The following is a 17,284-nucleotide window of genomic DNA, read 5'->3' on the forward strand; positions in this document are numbered from 1 at the left end:
AGTTTTATAGTAATGAAATCATATAGTATATACTCTTTTTTTTGTCTGGCTTCTTTCACTCAGCATAATTATTTTGAGATTCATCCATGTTGTTTGCACATATCAATAGTTCATTCCTTTTTATTGCCCAGTAATATTCCACTGTGTGGCTATACCCATAGGCAAATTATCCATTCGCCTGTTGATGTACATTTGGTTTTCAGATCTTGGCTATTACAAATAAAGCTGCTCTGAACATTTGTGTACAAGTCTGTGTATGGCCATTTATTTCCTTTTCTCTTGGGTAATTACCAAAGAGTGGCTGGATCAGATAGTAGGTATATGTTTAACTTTTAAAGTAACTATCAAATTGTTTTCCTTTCAAACTGTTGTACAGTTTTACATTCCCACCAGCAGTGTATGAGAGTTCCAGTTCCTCCTGCCAATACTTGATATTTAATTTAATTTTAGCCATTCTAATAGGTGTGTACTGGTATCTTGTGGTCTTAATTTTCATTTCCCTAATGATTAATGATGTTGAGCATCTTTCGTTTTCTTATTTGCCATCCATATGTCTTCTTTGGTGGAGTGTTCAGATCTTTTGCCCATCTTTGTTAAATTGTTTGTTTTCTTATTGTTGAGTTTCGCAAGTTCTTTGTATGTCTGAATACAAATCCTTTATCAGATATATGCTTTACAAGGATTTTCTTCCAGTCTGTAGGTTGTCTTTTTATTCTCTTAGTATTATCTTTTGAAGAGCAGAAGTTTTAAATTTTTATGAAGTCCAGCTTATCCATTTGACTTTTTGGAGACTGTGCCTTTAGTGTCATATCTAAGAAATCTTTGGTTAACCCAGAGTTGCAAAAATTTTCTGTTGTTTTTTTCCTAGAAGTTTTATAGTTCTAGTTTTTACATTTAGATCTATGATCTCTTTGAGTTAATTTTTATATATGATGAGATAATTTTGTATTATGTTTGGATTTTTTTGCATATGAATATCTGGTTGTTCCACTGTTTATTGAAAAGGCTATCCTCTTTCCTTTGCTAAAGGCCTTTGTGCCTTTATCAAAAACCATTTGTCTGTATATGTGTGATTTTATTTCTGGATTCTCTATTCTGCTCCATTGATCTTTTTGCCTCTCTTTATGTCAATACCACACTTTCGATTATTTGTAGCTTTATAAAAATTCTCAAGGGGCTGGCCTGGTGGCGTGGTGGTGAAGTTTGTGCTCTCTGTTTCGGCGGCCCAGGGTTCGCAGGTTTGGATCCTGGGTGCAGACCTACATACCACTCATCAAGCCATGTTGTGGCGGCATCCCGCAGACAAAATAGAGGAAGCTTGGCACAGATGTTAGCTCAGGACCAATCTTCCTCACCAAAAAGAAAAAAAAATTCTTGAAATCAGGTAGTTTTAGCCCTCCAACTTTGTTCTTTATCAGAGTTGTTTTGGTTATCTTAGGACCATTGTATTTCCATACAAATTTTAAAATCAACATATCAATTTCTACAACAAAACCTGCTGGAATTTTTATTGAGATTGTGTTGAATCTGTAGATCATTTGAGAGGAATGATATCTTAACAATATTGAATCTTCCAACCAGTAAAATTTATCTTTTAATTTATGTAGGTCTTCTAAAATTTCTATCAGCAGTATTTTCTAGTTGTTAGTGTATATCTTTAGAATGAAATTTGTTGCTTTTTCTTTTTAAATTGAATTTTAACTCTTTCATAATAAAAAAACCTTCCAATATTCTTAATTGATGTTTGAGACATTTGCATCCTTGCAGAAATCTTGGCAATGGATTGAAGAATTGGGCATAAATAAATGTCAGTCAGACTGGATAGCCAAAGGGATTTATTTCTACGTTGTACCAGAAACTCAAATGTTAGTGATTGAACAAATGCACCAGCAAGATTTTTTATTTGATTGTGAATATGGAGAACTGAAAAATATAAATTAGGAAATAACTTTTCTGAAACTTGTCAAATCTAGCGTTTATCAGGGTGAAAAATAAAGTTTAATGTTTCTATATGTGTTTGTACGTGGATCTCTAGTATTGTGGCTATTCTGTTTACAGTGTATGTGTAAGGAAGTACCTTCTGGCAATTTGAAAATATGGTGTAACTAAAATACAGGTCTGACTTGTTAATCTGCTGTTAAAGACTGAAAATTATTTTAATTGCTCTTTTTCTGACTAGTCTTTCAGAAGAAATATGGTAGATGAGTTTGTTCTGCTGTGGTCATTTTATGTTTACTGTCTCTTAGGGAGCTGAGATAGTAAATACTGTGGTCGTGCCCAATATGGTTATTGTTCATTGTCATCTCATCATGTCCTGTTAGTATTTAAGGGTGAGATTTTAACATGTAGGAAGTTTAGTGTAAGAAACTTTGATGCTTAATGTTAAAGTTGCTTTGCAGGTTATTTACTAAAATCAAAATCACAGAAAAAATATCCATCCCAGTTAGACATTATCTTAATTCTCATGCAGAATCACTTTCACTGAGTAGGGACCTTGGCTTTTATGGAACGATGTTATAAGAAACAGCCTTATGAATTTCACTGCTAAACTTCCAATAGAAATGTTTATTTTATACTTAAAAAGGAAAGTCTTTTTTTATTCTGTTAATCTAATAGAAATATATGGTAAGATGTAATTAAGTTTCCTCTTGTCATTTTAAAGAAGCGCAGGATGTAAGGGGAAATAGTTATTTCCCCCAAATCTATTTTGAATTTATAAAAAAGAAAAATAAAGCCTGGCTTTTTGGATGTTGGTCCTAATGAATTTCCAACTGCCTTACTTAAACTTTGCTTATCCAAACTTCTTCTAAAAGTAGTTTTTACTTATTGTCTCAGTTTCATGAGTCTTTTTCTCTTTCCTACTTCAAATCATGTTTCTTTATAAATTAGTTTGTATTCATGCAAATAAAAAGATAACTAGCTCTATAAGGCTTGTTATGAAAAATAGCAGCACCTCCTCCCTATTCACAAAATATAGTGCTTTCAAGAGAATCACTTTTTTTTTTTTTTTTTGTGAGGAGATCAGCCCTGTGCTAACATCCGCCAATCCTCCTCTTTTTTTGCTGAGGAAGATGGCCCTGGGCTAACATCTGTGCCCATCTTCCTCCACTTTATATGGGACGCCGCCACAGCATGGCTTGCCAAGCAGTGCATCGGTGCGCGCCCGGGATCCGAACCTGCGAACCCCGGGCCGCCGCAGCGGAGCGCGCGCACTTAACCGCTTGCGCCACCGGGCCGGCCTCTCAAGAGAATCACTTTTAACTTTTCAAGGTGATTCGTTTCAGTATTCTATATCTCTAAGGAAAAAAAGTGCTTGTATTGCTACTTACTGATTTTTCTGTTCTGGGCATTATCTGTTGACTTTCTACCATGGAAGGTAAGGATTAAATATTCTTTAGTACACATATACATTCCCCCCTCCATCCACACCCACATACTTCCTGCCTTCCCCCAACCCCATGGTTATATCTTAATTTTGGTTGGGTCAGCATTCAAAGTTTATATTATGTAACTGTAAACGCTGTTTATAGTTAAACAAGTTTTTCTTTCCCACCTAACCTTTTATTGGAGTTAATAATTGTCTTGTTTTCTTGTTTGTGTGGTTTTCTGTGAACTTATTAATTCAAGCTCAAACTGTCTACCAGTTGTCTAAATATCCTCTCAAGATTTTTAGATCCATCAGATACCCTATCAAGTTCATCTTGAGATATTTCCTCCCAGAGCCTCTGATCTGTTCCAGTCTGGACTGGTGAGCTTTATGCCTGTTGTACAGCTCTCATAATGTCCCTTCACTTCATCCTGGGTATTCCTTTGGCCTTTCTTCTGTATTGGTTCCTTTGTTTCCTATAGCCCGTATTTTTCTCCTTCTTGATTTATACTCTTGTTTTAGTGTGGTACAAACTATAGAAGCTTCATTAGAAAAGGTGTGTGGGAGATAAAGTTGTTGACCTTGTTGTATATAAGCCTGTCTTCATTTTACCATGACATTTGGTTGATAGTTTGTTAGGGTCTTATTCTAAGTTGGAAACCATTGCCTTCCAGCTTCTGGTGACGCTGTTAAAGTCTGGAGCTCATCTAATGTCTACTTCTTTGTAGATGACCCACTTCCTCCCTTCACCCTAAGCCTGTGGGATATCCTCCTTGTTTCCAGTGTTCTGACATTTTAAGTTTATTCATTGAGTTGGGACTTTTGACTTATTTTATTGATAATTTCATCCCTTGATTTTCTCTTTGCCAGATGATTCTCTATCTTTTTAAAACCTTATCTATGTTGAAGTGTAACACACAACCAGAAAATGCATAAAACGTAAATAAACAATTTAAAGAACACCTCTTGAGCACTTTTCTCAATGGAACTCTCCAGAAGGTGACCACTTCTATGGTGATCACTGCCTTGCTCTTTTTTGTAGTCTTACCATCCAAGCATGTGTCCCTGAACATTGCAGTTTAACTTTGTGTGATCTGGAACTTTGTGAATGGAATACCATTAATGTGTATTATTTTTATCTACCTTCTTTCTGCCAACATTATTTTGAAGATATATCCACATTTTATGTAGCTTTAGTTTCTTTCTTTTTTTTTTATTTGCTGTATTCCATTGTATGAATATGCCACAATATATCTGTTCTACTCTAGATAGATATTTGAGTTTCTCTCCAGTTTGGGAGTATTACTTATAATGTTATTTATGAGCCTTCTTGTACATGTCTTCTAGTAAACGTGTGTGCTTATTTCTCTAGAGCAGTGCTGTTCAATGGAAATATAATGTAAGCCACATATGTAATTTTAAATTTTCTCATAGCCACATTAAAAAAGTAAGAAGAAACAGATGAAATTGATTTTAATAATATATTTTCATTAACCCAGTAAATCTAATCATTTCATCATGTAATTAATATAAAATGATTGAGATATTTGACATTCTTTTTTTATACCAAATCTCTGACATCTGGTATGTATTTTACACGTACAGCCCGTCTCAGTTCAGTGGAGCTGCGTTTCAGGTGCTCACTAGCCACAAGTTGTCTACCATATTGGACTACATAGCTCTAAGGGATATTTATATATCTCTGCAGTAGTGGAATTGTTGGATTATAGGGTATGCATATCTGGAACTTTAGTAGATAATGGCAAACTTTTCTAAAGTGATTGGGCCATTTTACACTCGAGTAGCAGTGTGTGAGAGTTCCTGTTGTTCCACGTAATCATCAATATTTGGTATTATCAGACTTTTTAGTTTTGCTCTCTGGTAAGTGGGTAATAGTTTTCATTGTGGTTTAATTTGCATTTTCCTGATTACTGAAGAGCTAGAGCACCTTTTCATGTTTATTGGCCATTTGAATTTCGTCTTTGTGAAGTGCTGGTTTAAGTATTTTTTGCCCATTTTTTACTGTTGGGATTTTTATCATTTTTTTCTGAATTTTTAGGAGTTCTTTATATGTTCTGGATGTGAGCCCTTTTGTTATATTTGTTACATAGGTCTTCTCCAACTCTGTAACTTACCGTTTTGCTTTCTCAAAGGTGTCTTTTGATGAACATAAGTTTTAAATTTTAGTGTAGTTAAGTTTATCAGTCGTTTCCTTTATGGGTAGTAATTTTTGTGTCCTGTTTAGGAAACCCTTTCCTATCCTGAGGTCGTGAAGATATTATCTTGTTTTATATTATCACAACTTCATTAGGTCTCTTTAATAGGTCTAAAAAATCCAACTGGAATTGATTTTTGTGTAAAGTGTGAATAGGAGTTGAGTTTCATCCTTCCCTATATGAGTATCCAGTTGTTCACTATTCATCCACTTCCCTCACCTTCCCACGACAGCCTCCCACCCTCCTGGCTCTACAGTGCCACTTTAGTTGTAAATCAAGAGTCCATATACCTATGGGTTTGTTTCTGTCCTCTCTCTTGGGTTCTGTTCATTTGTTTGTTTATCATTATACCAATATCACATTCTTTTTTTTTTTTTTGGTGAGGCAGAATCGCCCTGAGCTAACATCTGTCACCAATCTTCCTCTTTTTGCTTGGGGAAGATTTGCTCTGAGCTAACATCTGTTGCCAGTCTTCCTCTATTTTGTATGTGGGCCACTGCCACAGCATGGCTGCTAACAAGTGGTCTGTGCCCAGGGAACTGAACCTGGGCTACTGAAACAGAGAGTGTGGAACTTAACCACTAGGCCACCTGGTATCACATACTTAATGACTGTAGCTTTGTAATGAATCCCAGTAACAATTGGAGCAAGTACTTGTACTTCTTGAAGAGTATGTGACTGATTTTCTTAGCCTTTTGCATTCCCACATAAGTTTTGAAATTAGCTTGTTAATTTCAGCAAAACAACTTTTTTGGTTTTGACTGTGATTTTATTAACTCCATGGATCAGTTTGAGGAGAATTGATATATTTGTAATATTAAGTCTGTTAATTCATGAACATGGTATTATATTTCATTTATTTAGATTTTTAATTTCTCTCTGAGTCTATAGTTTTCTCCCTAGGGATCTTATACTTCTCTTGTAAGATTTATTCCAAGGTACATGATATATTACTTATTCTATTGTAAATGATATTATTTTAAATTTTTCTAATTTTGTTGCTGTTACATAGAAATAATATTTTATTTTTTATGAATTAAAATAATTTATCTGTACAATATTTTTTATTTTCCTTCACAGGTATATTAGTCTGGGGTCTCCAGAGAAACAGAAACACATACGTTCTCTCTCTCTCTCTCTTTCCCTTTCTCTCTCTCAGAGGCAGAGAAGTCCAAGATGTGTAGTCAATAAGCTGGAGACCTAGGAGAGCTGATGTTACATTTCTAGTCCTAGTCCAAAGGCAGAAGCCCAAAATCCTGGCTCAAAGATGGTCAGGCAGAGAAAGAATTCTTGCTTACTCAACCTTTTATTCTATTCGGCCTTCAAGGGACTGCGTGAGGTCCACCCACATTGGGGAGGGCAATCTGAGTACCAATTCAAATGTTAATCTCATCCAGAAACACCCTCACAGGCACACTCAGAGGTAACGTTTAACCAAATAAATGTCTGGGCACCCTGTGGCCCAGGCAAGGTGGGCAATCAAATCATCTGTAAATTTGTTTGTTTCTTTCTAATTTTTATACTTTTATTTCTTATTCTTGCCATACTGCACTAGCCAGGACCTCTAGTCCAATGTGCAATAGAAATGATAACAGTGAGTAGCCTTGCCTTTTTCCTGATCTCAAAAGGAAAGCGTTCAGTATTTCACATCTATGATGTTTATTATAGCTTTTTTGTAGATATCCTTTACCAAATTAAGTAAATTCAGTAGATTTTACTATGAATGAATGTTGAATTTTTTTAGATGCTTTTCTCCATCTTTTCTACATCATATTATTTTTCTTTTTTAATCTGTTAATATGAAGTACTTTGCTTTTTAGGCTTTTGTTTCTAGGTTCGTGAGTGAAAATGGCCTATACTTTTCATATTTCTTTTTGAGGTTTTTTTAATCAAGACTAGCTCAAAATAAGTTGGAAAGTCTGTCTTGTTCTTTTTTTATTTTCTGGGAAAGTTTGCTTAAGATTGTTGCATTTCTTCCTTAAATGTTTGGTGAATTTATCACTGAAGCCATCTAAGGCCCATATAATGAGCTATAAAAGCAAGTCTCAACAAATTTCAGAAAACTGAAATCATAGAAAGTACGGTTTCTGACCACAGTGTGATGATTCTAGAAATCAGTAAAAAAAAACCTTAAAAAAACCCCATATGTTTAGAAATTAAGAAATATACTTATAAATTCTAAAGGTCAAAGAAGAAACCATAATGGAAATTGGAAGCTATTTTGAACTGGATGATTTAAAAAATATGTTCCATATCAAAATCTGTGGGTTTTTTTACAAAAGTAATTCATAGAGAAAATATACATATTATAGAAGAAGAAAGGTTGAAAAATAATGAGCTAAGTATCCATCTCAAGAACTTAGAAAAAAGAACTAAATAAAAAGCAGAAGAAAAAATGAAGATGAGCAGATATAAATGAAATATAAAACTAAGGTAAAATAGAGAGGATCAACAAAGCCAAAAGTTGGTTCTTGAAAAGATTAATAAGATTAATAAACTTCTAAGATACTGAATGAGAAAAAGAATGAACACACAAATAACTAGTATTACAAATGAAAGAAGGGACTTCACTATAGATCCTATGGGTTTACAAAATATAAGAGGGGATAATGAACAATGTTATGCTAAATTTTGAGAATTTAGATGAAGTAGACAACTTCATGCTATTTTCTTTGTGGGAAGGTTTTTAATTACGGATTCAGTTTTTTGAGATAACTGAGACTAAGTTTTCTATTATTTTTTATGTCAGTGGCACTGATATCCTTCTAATACCACGGCATGAAAAGTTAGAGCAATACTTATTTCTCTCAATCATTCTTTCAACAAGTTTTACATGACACCTACTATATTCTAGGCCCTATTTTTTTACCTTATTCCTCATATGTAGTTTGACTGGATTATTTTTTAGGACAGATTAGTAGGTTCCAACTTTAAAAAATTTAACAACAAAGAAGGCTCAGCACAGCCATGTGGCAACAGTAAGGAGCACATCACACTGCAAGAGAAAGTGAACTAGTGCCTACTTCACAGAGCAGCTCTGTAATGTGTAAAGTAGTATGGTTATTCAGAGAGAGCTCTATTGCTGAGATTCATGACAGTGTTCATAGACTTCTTGTAGATCTGTTGGTTAACTGCAGGCTGTCCATGATTCCTCTGAAATCATATAGAATATTTTCTTTGTGTATGCTTTTTTGGTGGTCAGGAGGAGGGGAGCCAGTGGCTTTCAACAGAATTTCATAGAGTCCAAAAAAGTTTAAGAGCCACTGCTCTGTGGGTTAAGAAAAGTTTATAGAGACCAACAAAGACAGGTGTTTTCTTTTCTTTCATTTTTTTGTGTTTTATTTGAGTACCCATTCTAATAAATTAGTTATAGATAAGATTCTCTGACTTTTGTTCAATAAATATTATTTCACCTATACTTTAACTGAGAACTTTCTTTTTTTAAAGGTTCAGGAGCAAGTACATCCCAATCTCTCAGCTAATGAAGAATCTCTCTATTATATTGAAGAGCTGATTTTTCAGCTGCTTAATAAATTATGCATGGCTCAACCAAGGACTGTTCAAGATGTGGAGGTAAAAATTACTTTATTATTTCAAAAAGTCACTGAACTACTGTACCAATTAATTTTTGTATCTAAATCGATATCATTCTGTGGGGCAGACCCGGTGGCATAGTGGTTAAGTTCACATGCTCCGCTTCAGCAGCCATGGGTTCTCAGGTTCGGATCCTGGGTGCGGACCTACACACCGCTCATTGAGCCATGCTGTGGCAGCGTCCCACGTACCAAAAAAATAGAGGAGGGGGCCAGCCCAGTGGCATAATGGTTAAGTTTGCGCCCTCCACTTCAGTGGCCTGGGGTTTGTGAGTTTGGATCTTGGATGCGGACCTACACACTGCTCGTAAAGCCATGCTGTGATGACATCTCTCATACACAAAATAGAGGAAGATGGGCACAAATGTTAGCTCAGCGACAATCTTCCTCAAGCAAAAAGAGGAAGATTGGCAACAGATGTTAGCTCTGGGACAGTCTTCCTCACACACACACAAAAAAACCCTTAAAAAAATCTATATCATTCTCAATTGTGGAAACTAAAATAAGAGAACAAACTATTGATATGTGCAATAACATAGCTACAATTCACAGACATTATATGGAGCAAAAAAAGCCAGACCCCAGAGAGTACAGACTGTATGGTACATTTATATGAAGTTCAGAAACAGCTAAAATTACTGGTGATAGAAATCAGGATGGTGGCTCCCTGTGAAGGGTGGAGACTGAGATGATAGAAATGTTCTGTATTTTGTTTAGGGTGATGGTTATGCAGGTGTAAGCATTTTTCATAACTCACTGAATCATACACTTAAGATCTGTTCATTTTACTGCATATACATATTATCTCAATAAAGGACTAGTATAAATCTTAAGGATATTTACTAATTGATTAAAAATACACACATATGGAGCTAGCCCTGATGGCCTAGTGATTCAAGTTTGGTGCGCTCCACCTCGGTGGCCCAGATTCGCTTCCCAGGCACGGAACCACACCACTTGTTTGTCAGTAGCCAAGCTGTGGCGGTGGCTCACGTACAAGAACTAGAAGAATTTACAACTATACGCAACTACGTACTGGGGCTTTGCAGGGGGAAGGAGGAAAAAGGAGGAAGATTGGCGACAGATGTTAGCTTAGGGCAAATCTTCCCCTGCAAAAAAAAAGAAGAAGAAACATTAAAAAAAATACATATATACCTCTAAAATATTATGTGTGAATTAATGCTAAAATATTTGTTATGGCTTGGTTACATGGGAGTATTTTTAGATTTTTTTAGAAATATCTATCAGTACAGTTTTCAAAAATTACTTTTGTCGCTATACTGTTTACATCACCTTTCTTTTGAAAATTGTTTATAATAAGGCAACAACTTCCAGTATAAAGGAAAATCTTAATTTGGAGTAATTGAGCTGTTAAGATTTTCAGGGCCTCTGAGAATTGAAGCATTTGTTTCCCTATTCTCTGCTGTAAGAGTTGGACATTAAATAAATATAATAAAAGCATATTTTGAAATAGTTAAATATGCTAAAAACTGAGAATATAATTTTAAATATAGGAAATCCTGCTAAATTGGAGTTTGATTCAGATATCATTAGTTATTATTCATGCCAATCACTGGTTAAATTTAAGAGTAGATGAACCATAATAGTAACCTAAAAGGCTTGGGTTGTTTTTGCTAAGAGATGTATTTTCTTAAACCATTCTGAGCTCCATCACCCACTTGATCCTCTAAGAGGTGTGTAATATCTCGTTTTTAAAATTCTTCTCTACGTTTGAAGCTCTAAGATTAGCAAAAGGTGAGTGACTGCATAATAATTGTTAATAATGAGTTAACAACTCCTGCTAGGTAAATTTTAACCCTAGAAACCTTACAATAAAATCACTGATAGAGTATTTCACACTAGCTTTAATCTCTCCTAATATTATTACTTTTTACTATTTCCACTTCCATCTTAATTATGCTTACACTTAAAGCTTTCTGTTTAAGCTTCACCTGTTTCTTTACCCATGGGAATTATGTGGAAAAATCTTGATAGTCTTGTTGATATTTTTTTATTTTATTTGTTTATTTTAGTTTTTTTGCTGAGGAAGATTCACCCTGAGCTAACATCTGTTGCCAATCTTTCACTTTTTGCTGGAGGAAGATTGACCCTGAGCTAATATCTGTGCGCATCTTCCTCTGTTTTGTATGTGGGTCACTGCCACAGCATGGCTGCCAACGAGTGGTGTAGGTCCACGCCCGGGAACTGAACCTATGCCGCTGAAGCAGAGCACGCCGAACTTAACGCTAGGCCATGGGGCTGGCCCTGATTTTTTTTTTTTTTTTTGAAGTTCATTACAAAAATTATTATTGGAATCAGGATATGTTATGTCACTATTATCTGCTAGCATTAAGGATGATGATAAAGTTTAGTTTTGTATGAATTTTCTTTGATGAGCATTTCTATTAACAATACTACAACTATTAACAATAGTACTGTTGTGATCTGAACAGGAACGAGTTCAAAAGACCTTTCCACATCCAATTGATAAGTGGGCTATTGCTGATGCACAATCTGCCATAGAGAAACGAAAACGAAGACACCCTCTCTTACTGCCTGTGGACAAAATCCATCCTTCTTTGAAGGTAATAAAAACACTTCAACATTGAGGAAGTTCTTTGTAACAAATAATACTTTATATAGTATTGGTGTATTTATATAGTGTTTATATAGCATGATCTGGGTTATTGTGTATGTGCACTTGCATATACTTTTACATACATATATATATTTCTTAATATGTGTACAAAATAAAAATAAATATACTTTGATAAAATCAGATTGCCTTTCAAATAATATTAAAAGTTAATGATAAGCAGTAATGCATCTTTGTGGCATCTTCTGATGACTACTACCCCTGTCTAATTTTCAGCCTTTTGTTGGTTGAGAAAATACAGAATGTCAAAAGCTACTGTGAGTTCAGAACTGTTTTTAAATTAATCTGTTTATTACAGATATTTTTATGTACATTGGAAAAGTAGGCTAGGGAATATTTAGCCTATAGAAAATATTTGGTGTACATGGATTTGAATACCCCATTGGTAGCAATTTCAAGACACTGCCCACCCCCCCCATGGAAACCATTATAATTTGTTGATATTGGTTAAAGCAAGATCCTTGCAGATAGCAGATAGTTGTCAAATGGATTTTGGACAGTGTATTAATTAAAAGGTTTTCAGTGAAGGCCAGCCCAAGATTTCTGTATTAGAATGAGCTCTCTCTTTGTTTGATACTAAACGCTGATTTGTTAGATTAGATCTCTCTTTAAAAAGAAAAACTCCTGATACTGGAGCAGTGGCTCCTTTTATATCCTGTGGTACCTGTAAGTTTAGACATTTTGTTTATAAAACGTTCTTTATAAGCAAGAATGTTAAATTTTAAGTGTTTAACTGCTAGTGACAATGCCATTTTTTGGAATTAAATTGTATATTTTTTCCACAGGAGGTTTTAGGGTACAAAGTGGACTACCATGTGTCCCTGTATATTGTGGCTGTACTAGAGTATATCTCAGCTGATATTTTGAAATTGGCTGGTAATTATGTTTTTAATATCCGACACTATGAAATATCTCAGCAGGACATTAAAGTGTCAATGTGTGCAGATAAGGTAAGTGTTAAAAGGTATTTAAACTTTACTTGAAAAATAATGATTATACATCACTTCTACCTTTGTCTTTTTTTATACATGATTATATTAGTAATTTTTATAGTTCCTGGTATTGAAAGAAAGAAAAATGCTGGCTTTATAGACTAACCGCATTTCCAAGTTTTTCAGCATATGACAGGATGGGAATCTCTTTTTTTTCCATCAAGAGTCTTCCTACAGGAAGAAACACTCAAAGCCTCAAAGCAGTTTAAGAAAAGTAGTTTGAGTTTTATATTTTTAGAAGGAAAATATATATACAGAGTATTCAGATACTTTTAAGTATAAGAAGTAATTTTGTAAAACATACTGTGGTTTCACAGAATAGTTTAGTGGGGCACAGGTGGAGAGAAAAAGACTTTGCAATGCCAAAGTTTATTCTTTCTGGTAGTGTTTTTGTGATTAGTTTTCTTCTATCTTGACTATAAGCTACTGAGGAAAGAAATTGAGTCTTTAATTTCCTCTCTCCTCCTTTTCTTCCCTTTCTACTTTTTCTTTGTTTTACTTACTTTTTAAATCAACATTTTTGAGTACCTCTTATGTGCCGGTCACTGTCCTGAGCATTGAAGATAAAACAGTGAACAAGTCAGCAATCCTGTTGTTAGAAGGAATTGATTTTAGTGGGAAATAAAAATATTATAAACAAATAATTGCAGTACAATGTAATTAAAGCTGTTATACAGATAAATCAGAGGTGCAGCAGAGAAAGGAATCAACTCTGGCTTAGGGGAGACTAGGAACTCTTCTTTACAGAGGAGATACCTAAACTAGACCTCTAGGAGTGAATGACCCCCAGGATCTTGCGCATGCCAGTGGTTCTCTACTTGGACTGCACATCAGAATTACCAGAAAGCTTTTAAAGAATAGTAATGCCTGTGTCTCACCCCCAGAGATTTTGGTTTACTTGGCCTAGGTTGGGCCTCCAAGCCTCAGTATTTTCAAATTTTTTGAAAGCATTCCAGGTGATTCTGATGTGCAGTTATGATTGAGAGCCATTGTACTGTATGCATGCTACAGTCTCAAAAATGGTATTTCACTTCAATTTCATAGAAATTCCTTGTTATTTCTATTTTGACTTCTAAAATTATCTTTCAGTACTTTGAATATACATTCCACTCTCTCCTAGCCTGTAAAGTTTTTGCTGAAAGCCTGATAGGGGTTCCTTTGTAGATTATTCTCTTCTGTCTTGCTGCCCTTAACATTTTTTCTTTGTCGTTGACTTTCACCAGTTTTACTAATATATGCCTTGGAGAAGGTCTTTTTGCATTGATGTAATTAGGAGTTCTATTGGCTTCATTTGCTTGTAAGTTCAGTTCCTTTTCCAGGTTTGGGAAGTTCTTAGCTACTATTTCTTTGAACAAGCTCCCTGCTCCTTTCTCCCTCTGGAGTACCTGTAATCTTTATGTTGCATTTCCTAATTGAGTTGGATGTTGCTCAGAGAATTTCTTCACTTTTTTTAAGTCTTAGTTCTCTCTCCATGTCCACCTAAGCATTTCTATATTTCTGTCTTCTGAATTACTAAATCTGTCCTCCCTAATGTCAGCTCTGTTTTTCAAGGTTTCTAGATTGTTTTTTTATCTCATTCATTGTATTCTTCATCTCCAGCATTTGTTTGTTTGTTTTAGAGTTTCAGTCTCTTTTGTGAAGAATTCCTTCTGCTTATTAATTTTATTCCTGAGTTCATTGAGCTGACTTTCTGAGTTCTCTTGTAACTCATTGAATTTCTTTATGATAACTATTTTGAATTCTCTCTCACTTAGATTGTAAATTTCTGTGTCTTCGGGATTGGTTTCTGTCGTCATTTTCCTTCTGATCCGGAGTGTTAATGTATTTTTTCATGATGTTTGATAAAGTGGACATTTGCCAGCGCACAGTGGTTGTATCTGGTCGCAGATTCCACCTGCCACCATTGGGGAAGCAGGAGCTGTGTTTTCTGAACCTGCCACATCTGCTGGAAGTTGTGCCCATCTACTGGAAGTTGTGCTGATAGGGCTCATCTGCATCTGCCTGCTGGCCACCGCTGCCTGGCGGGTCACACACACAGGCGCAGGTGCTCTGGTGCAGATCCGCTGCCCTGGCTGACCAGCCGAACTGGTGCACCAGGCAGGAGGGGAGGGCTGGGGGTGTTTTCTTTCTCATGCCTGAGCCTACTCTGCACTCACTGGCAGCCTGCCTGGACTGCTGGGCTTGGTAGGGGTGCCCATGCGGTGGCTGAGCTGCTTCGGTGTAGAGCGTTCCCACGGACTGAGATGCAGCTCCAAAAGTAAAAGTGTTCGTGTTGAGGCCTGCCTGTTCCCCCACCTCCTCTTAGAATCTCCTGTTGTCCATCCCTTTGGAACCCGAGACCTAGATTGCTGCCGCTGGGGAGGGGGAGGAGACCGCTCACCTCCTTCCACAGCTTCCCGGGGATCTAGTACCCCCACCTTCAGACGTATGGCTGCGTGGATCTCTCAGACGTCCTTTTGTGCTGTGTGGGTATTCTCTGTTGGTTAACGAATGTCCATTTGGTTGTATCTTAGTGGGGAGAGACTAAGGTCACTCTGCTATGATGCTGACGTGACTATCTTGACTTCTAAAATTGTGATTACATTTTTTTATTTTGTTTCTATCTCAAACTTTTAGAAATTATATATATTATATGTTGCAAGTACAATAAAAGTACTCCCCTGTGCCCTGAACCACTTGAGAGTAAGTTGCCAGTATAGTTTAATATGTCCTACAAACAAAAACATACTCCTCCATAACCCCAGTATGACAGTGAAAATCCAGGAAACTAACGTTGACACATTATGCCTTCTAATCCCCAGATCTCATTCAAGTTTTGCCACTTGTCCCAATGATGTCCTTTTATAGCAAAATGATGCACTCCAGAATCACATGTTGTATTTAGTTGTTGTACGTCTTTTTTCTCCTGCTTCGGTCTGGAACAGTTCCTTATTCTTCCCTCAACACTTATGGCCTTGACACTTTTAAGAATTATACCAGTTATTGTTTAAAATGCCCCTTGCTTTAGTTTTTTCTGATGTTTTCTCTTTATTAGATTCAGGTTATGGATCCATGGAAGGAATATCATAGAAGTGATGTTGTGCTTCTCATTGCATTTTCTCACATGGCACACCATTTTGATGTGTCCCGTTACTGGTGACGTTCACTTTGATTGTTTGATTAAGGAGTTGTCTGCCAGGCTTCCCTACTTTGAAGTATTCTTTTTCCTTTTGTAATTAATAAATATTTTGTGGAATATTTTGAGGCTGTGTGAATATCTTGTTCCTTATCACACTAAATTTATTCATTTGTTTATTTTAATATGGACTCATGGATTGTTATTTTATTCAGTGGGCCATAATCAGTTACTTTATTATTTGTTTTGATATTCAGATTGTCCCAGATTTGGCCAGTGGGAACTCCTTCAAGTTGTCTTCTCTGTCCTAAGTTCTTTGAACACTGTCTTTTGACACAAGATATTCCAAGTTCAACTTGTTCTTTACCTGCTGCTGAAGTCTGGAATTAGTTGTTTTCTAAAAAAGTATGGTTCCTTGTAGTGGAGAATGGTATTTAGAAACTAAGATCTGGGTGCTAGATGAGCTCATTGCTGTTGGAGTGTCCCTGCTCTGGTCTCTTAGAGGCCAGAGTTAGGGAATGTGTGTGTGTGTGCGTGTGCGCATGTGCATATATATATATTTGTGTATACATTATATGTATACATGTACGTCTCTGTTTTTTATCTATCTTTATATAAGTTCACAGTTCTCTCCACTCCAAAATGAATAATGGGGTTCATTTTAGCCTTCTCTTTTTCATATTTGTAACTCCCTTCTCTGACAGTGAGAAAGGTGGCTCCCATTTTTCTTGATATATTTTCTTTTTTTTTTTAATAATTTTATTTATTTATTTTTTCCGCCAAAGCCCCAGTAGATAGTTGTATGTCATAGTTGCACATCCTTCTAGTTGCTGTATGTGGGACGCGGCCTCAGCATGGCCTGAGAAGCGGTGTGTCGGTGCGCGCCTGGGATCCGAACCCGGGCTGCCAGCAGCGGAGTGCGCGCACTTAACCGCTAAGCCATGGGACTGGCCCTATATTTTCTTATTTGATCAATTCTTCTGTATATAACTAATCTCCCAGCAGTCTTCTCTCCCCCCACTGGTGTAGACACCCTCTTTAACCCTATTTTGGCCTAGAAACCCCTCTCCTGCTTTGTATACGCTCTCCTTACTCCGCTCAGGCTCTGACAATCCTGTGTGGGGCTGCTGCTGGGCCAGCTTCCCATGCAGATGCCCTCCTTACCCACTCAGGCTCCAGCACCCTGCATCAAGCTGCCCTATTGTGGATGGTCTCTTTATCCCGATGGATCCTGTGTTAGGTTGGCCCCCTCTACAGACACCCTCCTTACTCCACTCAGGATCTGACACCCTGAGGTGGGCCACCACAGCTTTTCCCACCCTCAGCCTGCAGGGATTCTTACCTG

General features: G+C 36.4%; 1 protein-coding gene across 4 annotated transcripts in view; it reads left to right on the forward strand.

The window, feature by feature from the left end:
* SOS2 (SOS Ras/Rho guanine nucleotide exchange factor 2) overlaps positions 1-17,284 on the forward strand; it is a 93,657-nt gene that overhangs the window by 11,424 nt on the left and 64,949 nt on the right. For 3 of the 4 annotated variants that reach the window (XM_058540613.1, XM_058540615.1, XM_058540616.1), the window contains exons 2-4: positions 9,031-9,156; positions 11,630-11,761; positions 12,618-12,782. In XM_058540613.1, the coding sequence (XP_058396596.1) occupies positions 9,031-9,156; positions 11,630-11,761; positions 12,618-12,782 (423 nt within the window). Of the gene's footprint in view, positions 1-6,927; positions 7,007-9,030; positions 9,157-11,629; positions 11,762-12,617; positions 12,783-17,284 lie in introns of those variants that run through there. The other variant, XM_058540614.1, reaches the window with a different exon arrangement.

This window comes from Diceros bicornis, chromosome 5 (genome assembly GCF_020826845.1).
Source record: "Diceros bicornis minor isolate mBicDic1 chromosome 5, mDicBic1.mat.cur, whole genome shotgun sequence".
Classification (NCBI taxonomy): Eukaryota; Metazoa; Chordata; class Mammalia; order Perissodactyla; family Rhinocerotidae; genus Diceros; species Diceros bicornis.